The 18054-nt window shown below is 40.0% G+C and overlaps 1 protein-coding gene across 2 annotated transcripts; it reads left to right on the plus strand.

Annotated features, from left to right (window-relative positions):
* Positions 1 to 200: 200 nt before the first annotated feature.
* On the plus strand, positions 201 to 17963 carry EXOC3 (exocyst complex component 3). Of its 2 annotated transcripts, none has more exons than XM_085220611.1 (13): positions 201 to 341; positions 2239 to 2423; positions 4446 to 4665; positions 5680 to 6361; positions 10181 to 10298; positions 11265 to 11390; positions 11556 to 11656; positions 12054 to 12164; positions 12867 to 13017; positions 14352 to 14474; positions 15901 to 16062; positions 16673 to 16800; positions 17243 to 17963. In XM_085220611.1, the coding sequence occupies exons 2-13, from the start codon at positions 2280 to 2282 to the stop codon at positions 17412 to 17414; spliced, it is 2238 nt and encodes a 745-aa protein (XP_085076737.1). In that variant the 5' UTR covers positions 201 to 341; positions 2239 to 2279; the 3' UTR covers positions 17415 to 17963. The 2 variants fall into 2 exon arrangements, with proteins under 2 accessions (XP_085076737.1, XP_085076736.1); XM_085220610.1 differs by lacking the exon at positions 201 to 341 and adding an exon at positions 398 to 528.
* Positions 17964 to 18054: the final 91 nt, after the last annotated feature.

Consider the following 18054-nt stretch of genomic DNA (forward strand, 5'->3'; position numbering starts at 1 on the left):
CAAACGCAGCTGCCAGGCTGCGAGTTACAACGCGTTTGTCCCCGTTTCCCACGAGCTTCTAATTTAACTCCTCTCCTACGCGTTTTTTAGCGTCCCGCGGTGTTGTATGACACAAAGCTCCAGGCAAGCAGCAGCCCCGCGCCTCGGCAGACCCCAGAGCCACCGCGAAAACAGCCAAGAAGAACGACACCGACTCATGCTATTGGCTTCTACATTTAATTTATTGAAGTGATGTGAAATCCACAGGGGCCGCAAAACGCCCCGATAGCCGTCCCCGAAGGACCAGCCCGCAACACCGAAGAACTCTCCCACCTCCGACTGACAACACGGCGCAGACGCGGGTGAGGCAGCGCAAGGCGCACGCGTGCCTCCCGAAGAGCGAGGGGAAGCTGTGCGCTTGCCCTGCGCCTGCGTGCTCGGCCGTGACGCCGGGGTCTGGCTCGGCTCATGCGCGCTGCCCGACTGTCACCGCCGTCCCGAGGGGCGGGCTGCCGCAAGCGGGGAGCGGTATCGCGGTCCCCGGCGCTGGTGAGCGGCTCGGTGCGAGCGGCGGTCGGAGCCCGGCGACGGAAAGCGGAGGGGGCCGATCCGGGGAGTCGCCGGGGACGGCGGGACCGAAGGGGTGCCCAGGGCCCCTCCGGGCCGATGTGGCGCAGGGGGGCCGGGGTTGAGGGAGCTCGGCGGGAGGCGGCCGCAGGCTCGCCGGGGCGGGGCTCCGGTCTCCGGGCACCTGCCGGGCTGCGGCAGCCGAGGGGAGCCGGTGCTCGCCGCGTTTCCTTCCGGCTTTGTTTTGAGGGGCTGGGGCTGCGTCCCGCCGAGCCCGCGGCCTGGCCCTGCCCGCTGTGGTTCGGTGCTGGGGCGGAGGGCGCGCGTCTGCTTGCCCGTCTGTGGGGGGGTTTCTTAAAGCACCGGGCTCGCTTTTGTTGGCTCTTGGCTCGTGGTGGTGGCTGACAGTCTCTGCGAAGTTGGCACGGTTCCTTGAAGTTTGCTCTTCCTGTGTGAGCGGCTGGAGGTTGTGAAACGGCCCAGTTATCTCAGCACGTCACTGTGTAATTGGAAGGTTGCAGCATGCTGTACTTTCCTACAGGAGGTGTACTGGGTGCCCGAGAGGCAGCTGTGTGTGTTAACGCTGACCTGACTCTGCTCATACTGTTTACTCAGCGGGCAGTGAGGTGCTGGCACAGCTGCCCAGAGAAGCTGTGGTGCCCCATCCCTGGAGACTCAAGGCCAGGTTGGATGGGGCCCTGGGCAGCTGAGCTGATGGGGGCAGCCCTGCCCACGGCACGGGTGGGGATGGGTGGGCTTCCAACCCAAACCACCCTATGATTCTGACAGCCCTTCCTAACAGGAGGCATTGGGTCAGGCTTTCCAGATCTTCACTCTGTGGCCATTCCTTCCCATTTGGAAGGAATCGGGAATTCCAGATTCATTTCTTAGGTTTTAGTGGATACCATGGTCTTCCATCTTTGGTCATTAGGATCGTTTTCTACTTTCTCCTAAATAGCTTGAGAAAGCGGGTCTGCCTGAGAGCCAGCTAATTTTATCTTTTCTGCTTTTAATGTCTATTACTTGTTTACATGCATGCCGTGATTTAACTACAAATTTTGCTGCAGACTCAGGTAAAGTATTTCATTAATTTTTCCCTGCATACCTGCACTTGTGATGGACTGATACTGTAAGAAGAGGAAATAGAGTGTGGGAAAAAATCTTCTATCAAAAATCTAAACAAAAGTGCTTTATAGTTAAGTCTTCGGGTTAAGATCTTCCATGGTTATGTTTCTTTCCACTGCTGATACCAAATTTGAGCTACTGCAAGGGGACTATAGATGTCTCACTTCCAATGGGTTTAAGTTCTTTGATAGTTTGTGCTTTGAGCAGCCAGCAGATTCCTGCACCTTTTTAATAGGCAAACCTACCCTAGGTTACATAGTGCTTGTTTTATAAATGAATATTTGCTTTTCTTTAGTTATTTTTATCATTTTTTGATATGTGCTTCCATAGAGCAAGATAAATACAAAATGCTAAGCAGAGAACATTTTGGGTAATGAAACAGAGCTAAGTGACTTCAAATGTGATTCTTGTGTAATTTGAGTTCCTATTTTTTGTAATGCTTTCTAATGACGCTTCTGTCAAGTTGCACCATTTCTATTGCTAAAGTTTTCCCCCTAGTTAAGTTTGAAATGTTGGAGAGCCATCAAGTGAAAGTGTACGTTCTAAAAACGTTATGTTTATTTTCAGTGCTGTTGAATTATGAAGGCATATTGAGGTCCCAGTCAGCCATGGAGGAAACGGATAGGGAAGCAGTTGCAACAGCCGTTCAAAGGGTGGCTGGAATGCTTCAGCGTCCTGATCAGCTGGATAAAGTGGAGCAGTATCGCAGGAGGGAAGCTCGTAAGAAGGCTTCAGTGGAAGCTCGACTCAAGGTACGCAGTATGGGATGAGTTGTCCTTTTTTTTTTTTCCTTCTAACATTTTCATTCAAATAGTTTTATATCATGGACTCGAATTTTTGGTCTGAGTGCAAAAGAGAAGTTTTGCATCCTGAAACGAATGTGATCAAATGTTTTATATCCTTTTGAAGTTTTGTTCAAGCATTTCAAATGTTCTTTCGACCTGTAGCTTATACAGTTTATCCACAGACAGGTTCCCTCCCGCATTGTAGCCCGTCAGCCAGCAAATGTTGTGACAGTAGAATATTGAACGTGTAACAAAACTTGATGATTGACTCTGAAAAAACGATCGGTGCTGAAAATGTGTTTTATTTGAGCTTATAGTTGATGATATCTTAATCTTTCAAATTGCGCATGGCGATGTCATTGAAGGAGAAAAGGTTTCTTGAGTCCTTGCTAAAGGACTCAAAAAATCTGAGGATTCTTGTAAGTTTCTGTCCACAGTGCAGCCTTGAAAATAGCCTGCATTCCTTCTTGGCATAATAGTAATAACTATACTTACAATAACAACAACAACAAAAAAAGAAACACGAAGGTAGTGAAAGCAGTTATATTCAGGGTGCCACTCTTTATAGTGGATTATAGCTCCATGGAGCTCTAAGGAGATCAGGCTGCAAGGATGCCAGCGTGTGTAGCTTGATGCTGAGGGCTGTCACTTGAGGGGTAAAAAAACAAAACTGAAGTACTGAGCACTGTTCCCAGTTTTGTTTGGGTTTTATATAAGTGATGGTCAGTCCAGTCTAAGGTGAATACGTATTGTAGGAGGAAAAGTCTGCATGCTATACCTCTGCTTTCCTACAATCCCCCATTGATTGTTGAAAGGCAAACTGAACATCTGGATGGGTGTCTGTTGTTTGAGATTTCTTTGGCTGTTTGAGTCAGTGACAAAGATTAGTTGATGGTTGCTGTATTAATGTAAGTTTCTGCAGAAGTTAAATATGTACGAATTTGAATTTGCGAAACTTGGAAGAATAAATTGAAAAACTGAATCAGAGGGACTGAATGTTAAATCATTGTATCATTTGTAAACTACAGCCAGCTTTAGAAACTTGTCTTCCCTCGGTGTTGAAGTACCACACTGCATTTCAGTACCGTAGGTACCTCAGTTACTGTAGGGGAAAATTTGTTAATGCAGCAGTTCTGTAGACAGATAGCGTATAAAAATGCCGTGCCACTGCTTGACTGTGCTGAGTTTGACAAAAAAAAATGCTTTTTTATCAGTAAAATCAGTGTATCATAATTTGGAAGTACATAAACAATTGTGGCTTAAGATTGACTGCGTTTTCCTGGGATGTTCCCTTTACGTTTAAAACACAGTAAATGTTGTTCATAGCTACCAGGATTTCCTCTTTGGCTTCTAGTAACAGACAAAAACAAACCCGTGACAACTCAGGCCTTTTGACCTTACATGTACAGCAAAAGTTATGGCCAGAGCCGAGCTAAACTGTGTGTGCTTCATTGCTTTACAGTTTGCTTCAAGTCCTTGAGTTCAGCAATGGAATTTTCGCTTGTGCCTGGCTTTTGGCTCATCTTTTGAAATCTGTTATTTCCAGTTTCATTTTCTCTTGCCTGATTTCATCGTAGTTTTTAATTAAAAAGCATATTTTTTAAGAAGATAGCTACCTAAAACGTGGATGTGATCTGATTTCTTTCATGAAGATATGCTTTATAATGCATGTTAGTAATATGTCAAGACTTTAAAATGATATTCAGGAGTAATGGCCCATTTGAAGAGTCCTTATTTCAAGTACTGCCTGTCACAAGAGAGAGCTGTATCAATGATCTTGCTGTATGCCATGACAATCTAGTAGTTGCCTTGTCAATCTACTTGTTTTACATGGACCAAACATCTAGTGTTTTTTGTTGCTTTTTTTTAATATGGCCATACTAGATACTGCTATCTAAGTAAAAATTTTTGGAGAGATATTGAAAATACAGTACTTAGAATGCATTATGGTTAACGTGAGAGCTCTTTGTCTTTTTGTTTGCGTTCAAGGCAGCAATCCAGTCGCAGCTAGATGGAGTACGGACTGGTTTAAGTCAACTGCACAATGCACTGAATGATGTAAAGGACATTCAGCAGTCTTTGATAGATGTCAATAAAGACTGGAGACAGAGCATCAACGCCATTGAAAACCTCAAGGACGTTAAGGATGCTGTAGTGCAACATAGCCAGCTGGCAGCTGCTGTAGAAAATCTCAAGAACATATTTTCAGGTAATCTTCTATTCTTTATGTAATCTGTGACTGTCTTAAAGCACTTCAAAGTGGTACAAACCATGTGGCTATTGAATGATGTGGGAAACTTTAAACCTTGCTGGGAACGAAGAATTAAAGAGAAATCAGTGGATGTTGTTTTCAGCAAAGTAATATTTCATCTAAATTTCTGTGTAAGAGCTTCCAATCTGGGTTATCTTCATCATCAGTAGAAGTCAATAAGAAGCTTCTTGTTTGTGATTAGTAGCTGGAATCATATTTTTAGTGTAGAAATCTGAACTACGCAAGCAGCATTTACAGAAAGTTCAGATGTATGTGAAATATGCTGGGTACCTTCAGCAGGACTTGGGTAACAGTAGTCCCAGGTGATCTTCGGAGGCAAATAAGTTTGCAAGCAAATGCAGAATGTCAAGGAGCAAGATCTCCAGTCAGAGGGTTCCCTAGCAGTCTTTCTCACACAGCAGTTAAGAACCTCAAAGATGATTTGTATTTCTACTTAAAGTAACATCCAGCAAAGAACAACGAATTTTTGTATGTTCCAGTGCTAATTTGTTTCAGGGATGTTGTTTTAGTTTACCCCCATGAATGCAGTTGAGACCTGAATGCAGCATTTTGTTTTCTAGTATCCTGAGAGGCTTTGGGTGTGAGGTTTTTCCCCTGAGATCGTTACAAAGTAGAGTTGATGATAACTTCCCTCTCAGTGAACCAAATGTTTTTGTTGCAAATTAAATGTTTTTTTTACCAAATTTTATGATTGTAACTGTCTTAATGTGCTTTTATTATTATTATTTGATTGCCAGATTTTATCACTATCTGCTGTTCTTGTGACATTTTCTCCATTTTTCTTCTTCTTGCCACTGAATCCTAATCCTATCCTGTATTGTTCCTTTAATACTGAATGTAGTTTTCCCATTTGCTTCCTAGTGCTCACATTGTCTTGAGTTTATCTTTGGAATTTTGATTTATTTTTATTTTTTTTTACCTCTTATTCTTCTTTTTTTGCCTTTGTTGCAGTTCCAGAGATAGTAAGGGAGACCCAAGATCTGATTGAGCGAGGGGAACTTCTGCAAGCTCATCGGAAACTGATGGATTTGGAGTGCTCTCGTGATAACCTGATGTATGAGCAGTATCGCATGGACAGCAAAAACACACATGACATGAACCTCATCCATACGTACTTTGGGGAAATGCAGAAACTTTCTGAGGAGTTGGCCAAGCAGTTGTGGATGGTGGTTCAGAGATTTCTTGTTACGGTCCGTCGAGATCCGACCTTGCTTGTTTCTGTTGTTAGGATAATTGAAAGGGAGGAAAAAATTGACAGGCGCATGTTAGACCGGAAAAAACAAACTGGGTTCATACCTCCTGGCAGGCCAAAGAAATGGAAGGAAAATATGTTCAACATTTTGGAAAGAACTGTGAGCATACGAATTGAAGGCACTCAAGCAGATAGTAGAGGATCTGACAAAATGTGGCTTGTGCGTCATCTAGAAATCATACGTAAATACGTCCTTGATGACCTTCTGGTGGCTAAAACCCTACTGGATCAATGCTTTCCCCCACACTATGACATTTTCAAAAGATTGCTAAGCATGTACCATCAGGCTTTGTCCACCCGCATGCAAGAGCTTGCTGCAGAGGATCTGGAAGCAAATGAGATTGTTAGCCTTCTAACTTGGGTTTTAAATACTTACAAAAGGTAAAGTCCCATTTATCTTTCTGTGAGAAAAGTTGAGGACTAGCATACAAACACAGTCTGTGTACTAATAATTGCATGTCTGTTAACAGAATAGAATATAAATAAGATACAGCTGTTTATTAAAAAAAAAAAGAGTAATAATAGTAAAGGACTGTTGATACTTGTTAGTGCCTTTTACTTTCTGGAAGCTACCCCTTAAAACTTCTCCAGGTTTTCTAGTACATGGTTTTGAGTTGCTTTGTAAGCCTGAGGCTTTAACGCAGTTCCAGAGCAGCGTGGAGCTGCTGTCAGCCTAAAACAGTGTGTTTGTGCACTGTTTGGTGATGAACTGGGGAGAGCAGAGGAGACGGAGAGCTTGTGAATGTGGAGCAAAATGTTTTTTGTTGGGCATAGCCCCAGTAAATTAGGGTGATTATTTACTTTCTATTGTTCTCCTTTGCAGAGCGTGGGACTGTTTAAGTGTAGCTTCATGACTGTTAAATGGAAAGAATGTAGTAACTTCCTCCAGATTTTATCTGGGTTTTACCGTGTGACAGTTTGTTTCTTTAGAAGAATTTCTGCCCATAGGTTCTCTCCTGTGATGCTGTCAAAGTCGTGTCTTTTGTGTGTCGTGATATGTTGAAATAATGTAAGGGTTGGGTCTGTCCTCTCATTCTTCTGATAGAAACAGCTCAAGTGGCAGTGTTTTATTTTTTGCTGACACATAGTTACTAAGCAACTGATTTCTTTGGGAAAAAGTACTGCTAGCTTTTTGTGCTTTATGACTAACCTTGTTCTCAATAGCTGGCAGTGACTCAGAATCTGCACTGTGTATGGTTTTTGCTGCCTTTGATTGTTTGATCTCACTGTTTCAACAGATAGAGATCTGGGTAGATTTAGAGTATATCACCATTCAGGAAATAGGTTGGAGATACAACTGTTCCAGGGAGTTTTTATGACCTGTTTTAAGATATATTTTGGCTTACTCTTTGCTTCACTTTATGCTGTGACATTCTTCTGCTTTTTTTCCCTATAGGGAACATCCAGGAGGAGCCCCTAATGCATGTTTAATACATGAGCCAGAAGGGTATACTTGAGATGCAGCTGATAAGATAAAGGAGCTGAGTTCATTGGCTTTCTCTTCATTATTACTAGAGGGCCAGAGGAATGAAGCAATGAATGTAAATCTGAAATGTGGGACTCCCTCTTCCTATGGGGGCATTGTCTGGGCAGAAATCCTGCTCCCAGGTTTTTCATTTACAGCCTTGGGCTGATGTTCCACTGAGACAGTTCTTGGTCTAAAAACTGTCAGTGAGGAAACACCTCAGGAGAAGTTGAGGGCTCTGAGTGTCTCTCCAAGCTGAGAAGCCTGAGAGGGCAGCACAGTAATTGTGTTCTTTTAGGTTACAACAGAGCAATATATAGATGGTAATTAGCTTGTGTAGAGGGTGGTGGAATCTGCACGTGGGTGGGAAAATTGAAGTATTCCAGTTGGATTCTTGCAAAACTTAACCAAATCTCAGTTGCTGGGCATCTCTTAACAGTACAATGAACAATTCTCTATAGAGATCTGAGTATAATAAACTGTGCTGACTTGTATGACATCACAAAAACTTCCACGAATTCATGAAAACTTCTGTGAAACCAGTTTAACCTTCTTTTTCCTGAATCAAAAATAAGCTCTACATTCCTATTCACTTGTGTGGAAAATAGTTTTGTCCTTTCTAATCTTTCTTTACTTTTAATAAATGTAGTTGAACATCATAGAGGATATAGGAACTTGTATTTTGTTCATGCTCATTACAACTGTATTTCTAAACCAGCTGAGAAGGTAGAAGCCAATAAAGGGATGCCTTGAGCACTCTTTTCTATGTAATGAATTGATAAGAAGATGGTGTGTAACTTCTGTTTATAATTTTGAAGGACAAGAATATAGAATACATTCTGCTGAAGTAGAAAGTGATCATTTTGTAAGCTCTTTTTAGAACTAGATTCCATTCATAGCTCAGGAATAGTGATCTTCACGTGGATAACAGCCACTACTGTTTGAGTGGGATGCAGTTTTTACTGTGCTAATATATTTGTCTCTCATCATCTCGTCAATGAGAGTTTTGAAAACATACTACAGTTACTGAACCTGCCCTAGGTTGGGATCAGGGCTCTAATCTGTGCTTTAGAAAAATCTAGGTTGTGTAAGATTCTGATGATGCCCTTGTTCATGACATCGTTCTATTAGATGCTACAATCAAGTGTTGCTAAAACTGCTGAGAAGAGAGTTGAGCAGCATTGCTGCAGTTAGTGTCAGCGATCTTCACGCTAATGAATGGGAAGCACAGTGCTGTGTATCTGGACGACGTCCCAGAGCTGAACACCTTTCTTACAAGATGCAGCAGAGTTGGCGTCAAGCCTGCCATGAAAGGCAGAATAGAAGTTTTCTTGTGTTAGTTTCCAGGGAATACAATTCTGGCTGAAAGCTCAACTCGATTATGAGTGTTTTGTGATGGGAAATAACCCTTTCCAGTGGTTAGAAGCCTCCTGGCAAGGGTTGTGTTATTGTTTCCTTTGTAACAGTTGGGAAAGGAATATTTCATAGAAAGTCTTTGAGGACTGAAAGTAAGGATCTGTGGTCTTTGTTCTATGGCTTCAGTTGGTGTGCCTTAAGAAAAGTTTGATGTTTCTGTGGCCTTGTGAAGTAGGGATAATGGTGGTTAATGAGGTTAGAAATACTTTCTAATACAGCATAGCACCATAACCAGCTTCTCGTTTACCCCATATGACTCTAGAACAGGTCCTGCTACTACTATTATTGTGTTCTTTATGTGAACAGCAATGGAGTGGGATCCAGCTTTCTGAGAAGCTTGAGCCTCTTAATATCTTCAGTCTCCTTTCCTGCACCTCAGAATGACGTTACAAATGTAAAGGGCTCAGTTGCACTGGATTCTATGCCTTCAAAGACAACATGTTTGTATTGTTTCCTTAGCGATTAGGTAGGATGTCTCTAGGGCTGCAGTGGTTTTTGTGATGTGGAAGCACTGCTGAGCTGACTCGCTGCATGTCCCCAAAGGACACCTCGAATTTGCAGAAATTTAGAAACTAAAACTTGGAGAACTGAACTTTTTTTTTCTTTCCCTCACTGAGTATATTTGCATCAGTTGTTAATGAAGTGCTCTGAGGAGTGTAGTTTTGCTTTATTTATTTATTTATAAGCTCAAAATATTAAGGATTCTTGCTATTTTTATGCTTTGACATAGCAAGCAATTTCTAGAAATCTTATTTAGAGGAAAAATCTCATTGTGAGGTATTAGTTTTCCATAAACCTTTTAAAAATGTTCTTGAGGGTTTTTCTAATCCTATGCGATCAAGCAAATACAGCCAGCAGTGCTGTTATGGTACTGGAGCCCTGCTGTACCCTTCTGATTTACCTTGTAAGATGTCTTCTCTTGTAGCAGGTGTATTCTCTACCAATGCAAGAAGCAGTGCTAGGTTTTATTTGAGTGTACTTTAGTTCTAATGGGGAAGTAAAGTAGCACAACAGAAGGTCTTTGAGAAGCTCTGCTCAAAACTTGAAAAGGTTAATATTTAAATATTTTAAAATATTTAAAATGCCTTTAACACTTTTTATGAACGTATGCTGGGCTAAAGCTCCTTAGATCCTATTTTTTCATATAGTTTTATGTCCATTCCAGAAAGTTCTTAATAGTGGCAATAAGTACGTTTACAAAGAATGTAAAAACTCCTTGGTGATCAGACCGAAAAAGCTATGTAGTTTTTAACTTTCATCTCATTTTCCTTTACTGATCTGAAATATTGTGGCATGTTTTGTTTTGTTTTTAAACTCAGTACAGAGATGATGGGGAATTCAGAGCTGTCTCCTGAAGTGGATGCAAATTCTCTGAATCTTTTGCTTTCACAAAATGTGGTAGATGAGCTTCTCAGCAAGTACATGTCAACACTTACTGTAAGTAGTAATAATTCAAAGATTCCTTCATATGAGTGCATGGCCACACAGGTGCCTTAGTACTCAAAGTGCTGTACTTCCATTGGAGGAAAATACAAACGTGAACTCAGTGCCTTTACTTGTATGAATCTTCACATAGTACATGCAGCTTGGTTTATAAGGTTATAATCAGAGAATTCTATGGATGTAAATCATGAAGTTTCAAGGAATAATTGTCATTTACAGACCGCAGTAACCACGTTTTGTTAGAAAGTGGGGAATTCCAGTCTTTGTACTTAGAAACTTCAGAACTCACAGCACTCATAGTTAACGTATTACTAGACTTAGAAGCTGCTGATTCCTGCTTGGTTCTTGTAGTAACTTGGTCAACATTTGATACCGATGTGATCTTTTCAAGGTAATCAGGATGCTCATGGGACATATTTGCCAGTCTTTTTCATTTAATGCTTGTCAGCTGCCTAAGCAGAGCATTTCCTTTTGTGCATGCCTTTTCAAGTGCGTTTTAAATACGAAAACGCTGCATCTTGCTTGCAACAGGTGACACTTCATCTTTTTTAAACTACAAGTCATCAAACATTGGTTGGCTACACAGCAAAGGAATCAGTACGTGGTTGCCAGGCTTTTAAAGGATTTTTTTTTTAAAGATTCAATGTTGTTTGCCTCTTACACTGGCTATTGGGGTATGTGAAACTTTGGACTGGGTGTTCTTGTATTGTTCAGTTGAATTCCTAAGTCTGGGAGCTCTGCCAGGCAGAGGAGGGAGGTCTTTAGCTGTTTTAATTTGTTAGATACTAAAACATGCCTAGTAACCACAACCAGTTGAACTTGATGCCCATCTCATCTTGTTATCTGTTACTGCACTTCTCTATGACTGCTATTCCTAATATTGCAATATTTTATTTTGCTTTTATTGTGGTGCTGGATTAAACAATCTCTGCTTTCTCTTGGTTGCTTTATTTGATGTAGTCTAACATCATTGGCTGGCTAAGGAAAGCACTGGAGACAGATAAAAAAGACTGGGTAAAAGAAACTGAGCCAGAAGCAGATCAAGATGGGTACTACCAGACTACGCTCCCAGCTATTGTTTTTCAGGTATAAGAAAACTTGTTTATTCTAGAAAAAAAAGAAATGCAGAGGAGTTTTTGGTTGGTTGGTTATTTATTTATTTATTTAAATAAAATTGGTGCCAGTAACTGTTCTTTTACTTACCATTGAGGTAGGCCTGCCTTAACAACTAAACTTTTTCCCTTAACGTAGATGTTTGAACAGAATCTTCAGGTAGCTGCTCAGATAAGTGAAGATTTGAAAACAAAGGTACTCCTTCTATGCCTTCAACAAATGAATTCATTTCTAACCAGGTAAAACAATTTTTAAAGTATACTTTGTCTTGCCTCCAGTTGTCTTTATTGCTTTGTTTTCCTGGGGATGTTTCTTTATTTCTTTACCAAGAAATAAAGCTTTTCTTTCCTTTTCTTTTCTTCCTTCCTTCACCGGAGAAGTTCTGTGTTGGTGAGTGGTGCTATGAGTTCCTCTTTGGCTCTAGTTTTTGGAGTCAGTTCCTCTTTCTTTGATATTTCAAACTGGTAATCCTTTCTCATAACAGAGAAACAGAGAGGCGAAACATCGCATGAGCAACAAGCCCTTGAAAATACTTTTGTAGATAAATGTCAAGTCTTTATGGAGCATTCGATTCTACAGTGTGTAGTTACTACAGATTTTGTGTCTTCTTAATGTTGTTCTTTGTATGTGTTACAGATACAAAGATGAAGCACAGTTTTACAAAGAAGAACATCTTAAAAATCGCCAGTATCCTCAATGCTATGTTCAGTACATGATTGCAGTCATCAACAACTGTCAAACTTTTAAGTAAGTCTGTATGCTAGATTTAATTTGTAATACTACACATTCCCAGGACTTTCTTGGATTTTTATATACAAAGAGGGTTTTAGGTGAGATAGTTTAGCTGACTAAAGAAAGCCAATAGGTTTAAATGTATTTAACATTTTAGGAAGCAAACCTTGTTACTCCTGTTGGCAAACCAAATCATGTTCACCTGTGAAAAGCCACTCTCCTTTCAGAATTGCAATTGTCTGTTTCAATTTATCTGGGACCAGTTATCTTTTCTTACATTTGTTCTCTCGCAGTCCACCTTCAAGCACTGTGATCAAGGTGGATGAAACGGAGGACATTAAGGGTATAGTTGACTTCATTTAGAATGTTAAAGCAGGAGGAAAAAATCCTCATTGCTCATGTTTCAAAACAAAAAAAAGTCCTTCATATGTTTCAGAGTTCATCAATCCAGTCTCTCGTTCATCTCTTTCTGCTGCCATTCTCCCGTCTACAAATGAGCAGTAGTTCTTATTTTTTTTAAGCAACATACAAGTAAGTTAGTGTGGTCACTGGAAAGTCATGCTGAGGAGTCACTAAAGGCTTCCAAAGCAAGCAGAAAACATTGTTTCACCTTGCAAAAGTAAGACTGGTATGTCTGTTTCTGTTCATGCATTCGGAAAATTTAGAAGCAATGCATCTTCTTCAGTGGATGATGAAAGGCCTTGTTATTTGTCACAGAGAATCTATTATCAGTCTGAAAAGAAAATACTTGAAAGTTGAAATGGAAGAGACATTATCAAGCAGTCATGCAAGCATGGATGCGATTTTAGACATCATTGCCAAAGAAGGATGCTCTAGCCTGCTAGATGAAGTCTTCATGGATTTAGAGGTTGGAACTTTTTTCCTCAAAAAAACAACAAAAACACAAAAAGCATTATTTCCTAGGAAAAATAATTCAGGAATGATCTAGGTATGAAATGTCCTGATTGCTGAACGTGTGCTAGCAAAATGCAAGGAAATTTCATTGGTACAGTTTGAGTGTCGGAGACTGAAAGGATTTTTGATTGTATTTCACGGGATTGTTTCAGGCAGGTGCTTTGTAATAGTGAATATAAGTATATTTTAGGAGAGTGTACGCAGTCAAACAGTTGCACAGCTGCATTGTAACAATTATTTGCTACTGATCAGTAAGCTGCTATCTTTGTACAGGTGCCTTAAGGAGAACCATTAAGATTGTTGATTGACAGTAAAGATTGTCAGTTTCTGACTGATAAATTCAGTTCAGGAATTCTGGCTTCTGATAGAATCCTCCTAAAAAAGGGAAGGGGGGGAGGGGGTTTGTATAATTTAAGAGGAATTGGAAATGTGGGCAGGAAGGTGGAGAAATGAGAGAGATGTAGAAGGAAGAAAGATGTTCTGAGTATTCTGGTTGTGAATGACATTTTGAAATGATTCACAGTAAGAAAGATGTGGGGGCACTGTTATTCTAAACCTGGAGCTCTTCAGCAAGACCTTTAGTTTTTTTTGTTATCTGTGTCATTTGATTATGAAGAAGCACTCAACCCACTCAAATAATTTTAAAGAATGCTCATTTAACTTGAAGCTTTGTGTCTCTTCTAGCATTTGTACAATGCTTTGATACGCAGATTATTTTCACTGGGAAGAGGAAACAAGATAGCAGACCTGTGTGGGTGTTGAGAATACTGGAATTCCATATTACAGAGTTCTGGGAAAGTCATAAAGCACCTAGGCTGCCAGATTTGGTACAGACACAAGGACGTTGTGGCACCATGAATAGCCAGTAGCAGCTCAAGGGTACAAGCACCAAATTTCATTCTTGCAACAGTTTAAAGGTGCATTGTGTTAAACTGGAATTGTCCTCCTAAGGCAACTTTGTTCTTGGACCTTAATTTTTTTTTATTCAGCATAGACTTTTAGATAAAGAAAATCCTAAAGGATTTTGGAGAACTTGTGAAATAAATGCTTAGTTTAGTGCAGTTGGTTTACACACACAACTGATGTGTACATCAAGGTAGCATTCTATGGCAGCTGTAGTTCTGACAACCCATCACATCATTTTTCTGTGTTGTTTGTTCTGGTTGAAGGAATGTAATTCAGAAATATATAACACTTAAAATTGTTTCCTTATTTTTCTTAATTGCACTGATCTGATGAAAAGTGTCAAAAACCTCATCTCATCAATTGTAATTGTTATCTTCTCAGCCCCATCTGAATGAGCTGATGACAAAGAAGTGGTTGTTGGGGTCTAATGCTGTGGGAACTATTTGTGTCACTGTAGAGGATTATTTTAATGACTTTGCAAAAATAAAAAAGCCTTATAAAAAGGTAGGTGCAAAATATTCTACAGTACCTTCCTAATATACTCTGAATGTCCTTTTGGTTTGTTTTTTATGGATACCGTATGGAATGTAGAATTAGAATACAGACATAGAAATTCTGAATTGATTCATCACTGGAAATTAAACTGTAATCGTATTGCATTAGTCTGAATTGAGCATTTCTCATCTGTTTTGTTCACAGCCATCTGATGTTTTCAGAGAGAGATTAGACTTGCAGGACTTAATACAGAAAATATATTGTAATTTTTATTGTATTTTTAAAATTTTTGTATTTTTACCAGCTTGAATTTTCACACCAGAAGTTTATAGATAGATATGTAATTAGCTTTGTTTGCCTGCAATTATTTTTTCCTTGCACACTTAATGTACATATTAAAACAATACATTAAGATGGCAAGGCATTGTGAAGTTGGCAACATGAGGTTGACCAGATGCATAATATATGTTAAAATGCTGATAAAGCAGTATGTTAGGTGGTCTTAATATATTTTTCCTATGGTCTGTCAAAGGATTTTTTTCTTTTCATTAGCCTTGAATTTTTAGTATTATTCTTCCTAGTTTTGTCCTTTACTGAATTGAAGTCAATTTGTGTGTAGATAAGATAGTGTGTCTTAAAATTACTCCCAGCACTTTAGGGAATACTTGAAGTTAGCAAGATCAGGATTTACATGAGGTCTTTGAAGAAATTCTTGGGAGTATTTATAAGACACAAAATCATACAGTTATTCTTTCTTACCTGAGCTCCTATGGAGATAGAAGGGACTGCTTAAAGTTTCTCTGACCTTTTAACGTGTTCGCCTTCGGGATCTAGAGATACTGGAGTCCTTGAAGTACATGAATTATAAGAATTTTCAGTCCAGGAAAAGTATACAAAAGAAGTGAGGTGGTCACAGAACTAGTCTATATCCATGGAACAGTTTTCCAGGACTGATTTGTTACTGTGAGGTAATTGTGCTTGACATGAGCTTCTTCAGTCATTAATACCAATCTCAGAGATCATGTGTGTTTCATCTTGCAGAAGTTTTAGTGTTTATTGCCACCTCAGGGAGAAAAAAAGTCAAACACGACTTTTGGCATTCATTATACCTGCTATTTGATTGCATCCCAGCAAAAGTTTCCTAGACAACACACCTGATGTTCCAGCATCAGTAGGACATGCTTGTCTTTCCCTGAAGTTAAAACGTTCTTGATTAACTCAGTTCTGAAAGTTCAGGTTTTAAAAGCCATGTGAACAGAGCAGGTTTTCACTTCAGTTAGCATCATGAAAATCTGAGGCCATTCCAAGTATATTATATTAGTGAAAGCCGTATTCTGGTGATAAAGCACAAAAACGTGTTTCAAAGCCTAATCATTGCTCTGAATGGAGACTTTGGCAGTTATCACTGGCATAAGCCACCACTTCTTTCTTTCAGACGATGACTATGGAGGCCCATCGAAGGGTGGTTGTGGAGTACATCAGGGCAATCATGTTAAAACGTATCTCTTTCAAGAATGCAGAAGAGAGGAAAGAGGGCGCAGAAAAAATGATCAAAGAAGCCGAACAGTTCAGATTTCTGTTTAGGAAGCTTGCATCCGTGAGTATTTGTTTCAATAATGATGTTAACTTGGTAATTCATAACAATTTTGAATAAAAGCGCATTGCTTGGGAATAACAGCTAGAGCTAGATCTCTGTATCTCCTACATGTGGATGAATAGTGAGTAACAAGAATGCCATGTGGGGCATGGACAGAGTTCATGAGCAAACACAAGCCCACTGCTAAAGCAGTCTCTGAATGGCCTCGTAGTGGCACATTTCTACATAAACTTTAAGGGGAGACCTGGCTTTCACATCAGTTATTTGTAATGTTTGTGTTGCAGATTAACAACAGTTATAGACCAGAATAGAGAGTTGTGTGGATAAATATGACATGTTTGTCAGATGTGGCTTCCTTTACTGTTACTCTGGAGATAATGACTGCAGATGAGGAGGAGTAGGGAAATGCAGAAGAGAAGAGGCTTAATGTGACAATTCGCAAACATTTTTGTCTTAATGGCTAAAGTTTCCACTCTTCAGGGAATTTAACAGCATTGTCGGACAAAATAAGAATAATACGAATTAAATAATTGTGTATAGATATTGGGGGGGTTGCTTTCTTTAGTCATTTTTTTAATTTTTATTATTTTTTTTAATTATTATTTTCCAGGGATCTGGAGAGGACACTGAAGGACTTTGTGATATCATTGAAGCCATTGCAGAGGTTATCAAACTAACTGATCCTTCCCTGCTCTATCTGGAAGTTTCAACTTTAGTCAGTAAATACCCAGATATCAGGTAATTCTCTTTGCCTTCAAAGTCAAAATAGGTAATATCCTAATTTCTTTGTAACAATGGGATAATTTTAAAACAGTGCGTAGTATGTTCATGTTAATCGTATTTTGAAATGTAGCTGCTTTTTTTTAATAATGCTAATAGCAAATGTACATGTCTTGGACTAGGAGGTATATGCATTTAATTACTCATTGGTATGGCAAAGAAATAATGAGACTATTCTATTCTGTTGTGTTTTGAGAGGGTGAAATGCATCCTAGATTCCTAAGCGTAGCCAGAAATAGTGCCTTATAGATAGCTGAAAAAGCCAGTTCTTTGTGACCAGAGATCTGATTAAGAATTAGAGGTCCACACTGACAGTGAGTGAAAGGATGATCTGTAATATTTCTAGCACAATGTTACTTCTGCAAGAACCAATGCCAGCCTTACCTTTTTTCTTTGGCAGGGATGACCACATTGCAGCTTTGCTGACGGTGAGAGGAGATGCCAGCAGAGATATGAAGCAGACTATCATTGAGACTTTGGATCAAGGGCCAAGCCAACCCAATCCAAACTACGTGCCAATTTTTAAAGAAATTACAGTTCCTACTCTAAATGTGGCAAAACTTCTTAAGTAACGGACAGCTCTGTTCATGTGTTGTTACTGGCATGGGATTGACAGGTGTGAAATAGTGAAATATTTGAGGGCGAGTTTGGCAGTGCTATTTCAAGTAACGTTCAGTGCACACTAGGTATGTTTCTTTCTCAAGGTCGGGATATGGGATATAATCAGAAAAACTTCTGCAGGTGCTGATACTGCTCTCAGCAAATACATTTCTAGTTGTGAAATATGGCATTGCAAACGTTTAAAGATACTTACATTGAAAATAACACAGCTGGGGCAGTGCTGGGTGTGTATTCTTCCCGAGCCCTCGTCCCATGGCACAGCACTGGGTGTACATTAACGTCCCCCTTCCACTCCCACCTTTTGCTTGGTGTATGTAATTACTTTGGTGTAAAATAGTTTATGGCAAAAACGTTAATTATGGAGCCAGCTTCCTGGCCACGGGGCTGTAGAGGGAATCGATAAATAGCTAAGAAGGGTGTGAGGTACAAAATGTCTTCTTTGTGGATTCCCTAAAAAGAGCACACGAAGCACCACTTGTTCAATAAAACGCTAAACCACGGCCGCGTTCTGCTGCGCTCTGTGTTTTGGCTGAGGGGGAACGAACTTTTAGATTTAAAAGCTAATTTTAACACAGGAGGCGCCGGACCCGC

The sequence above is a fragment of the Meleagris gallopavo genome, chromosome 3 (genome assembly GCF_905368555.1).
Source record: "Meleagris gallopavo chromosome 3, MGAL_WU_HG_1.1, whole genome shotgun sequence".
NCBI lineage: Eukaryota > Metazoa > Chordata > Aves > Galliformes > Phasianidae > Meleagris > Meleagris gallopavo.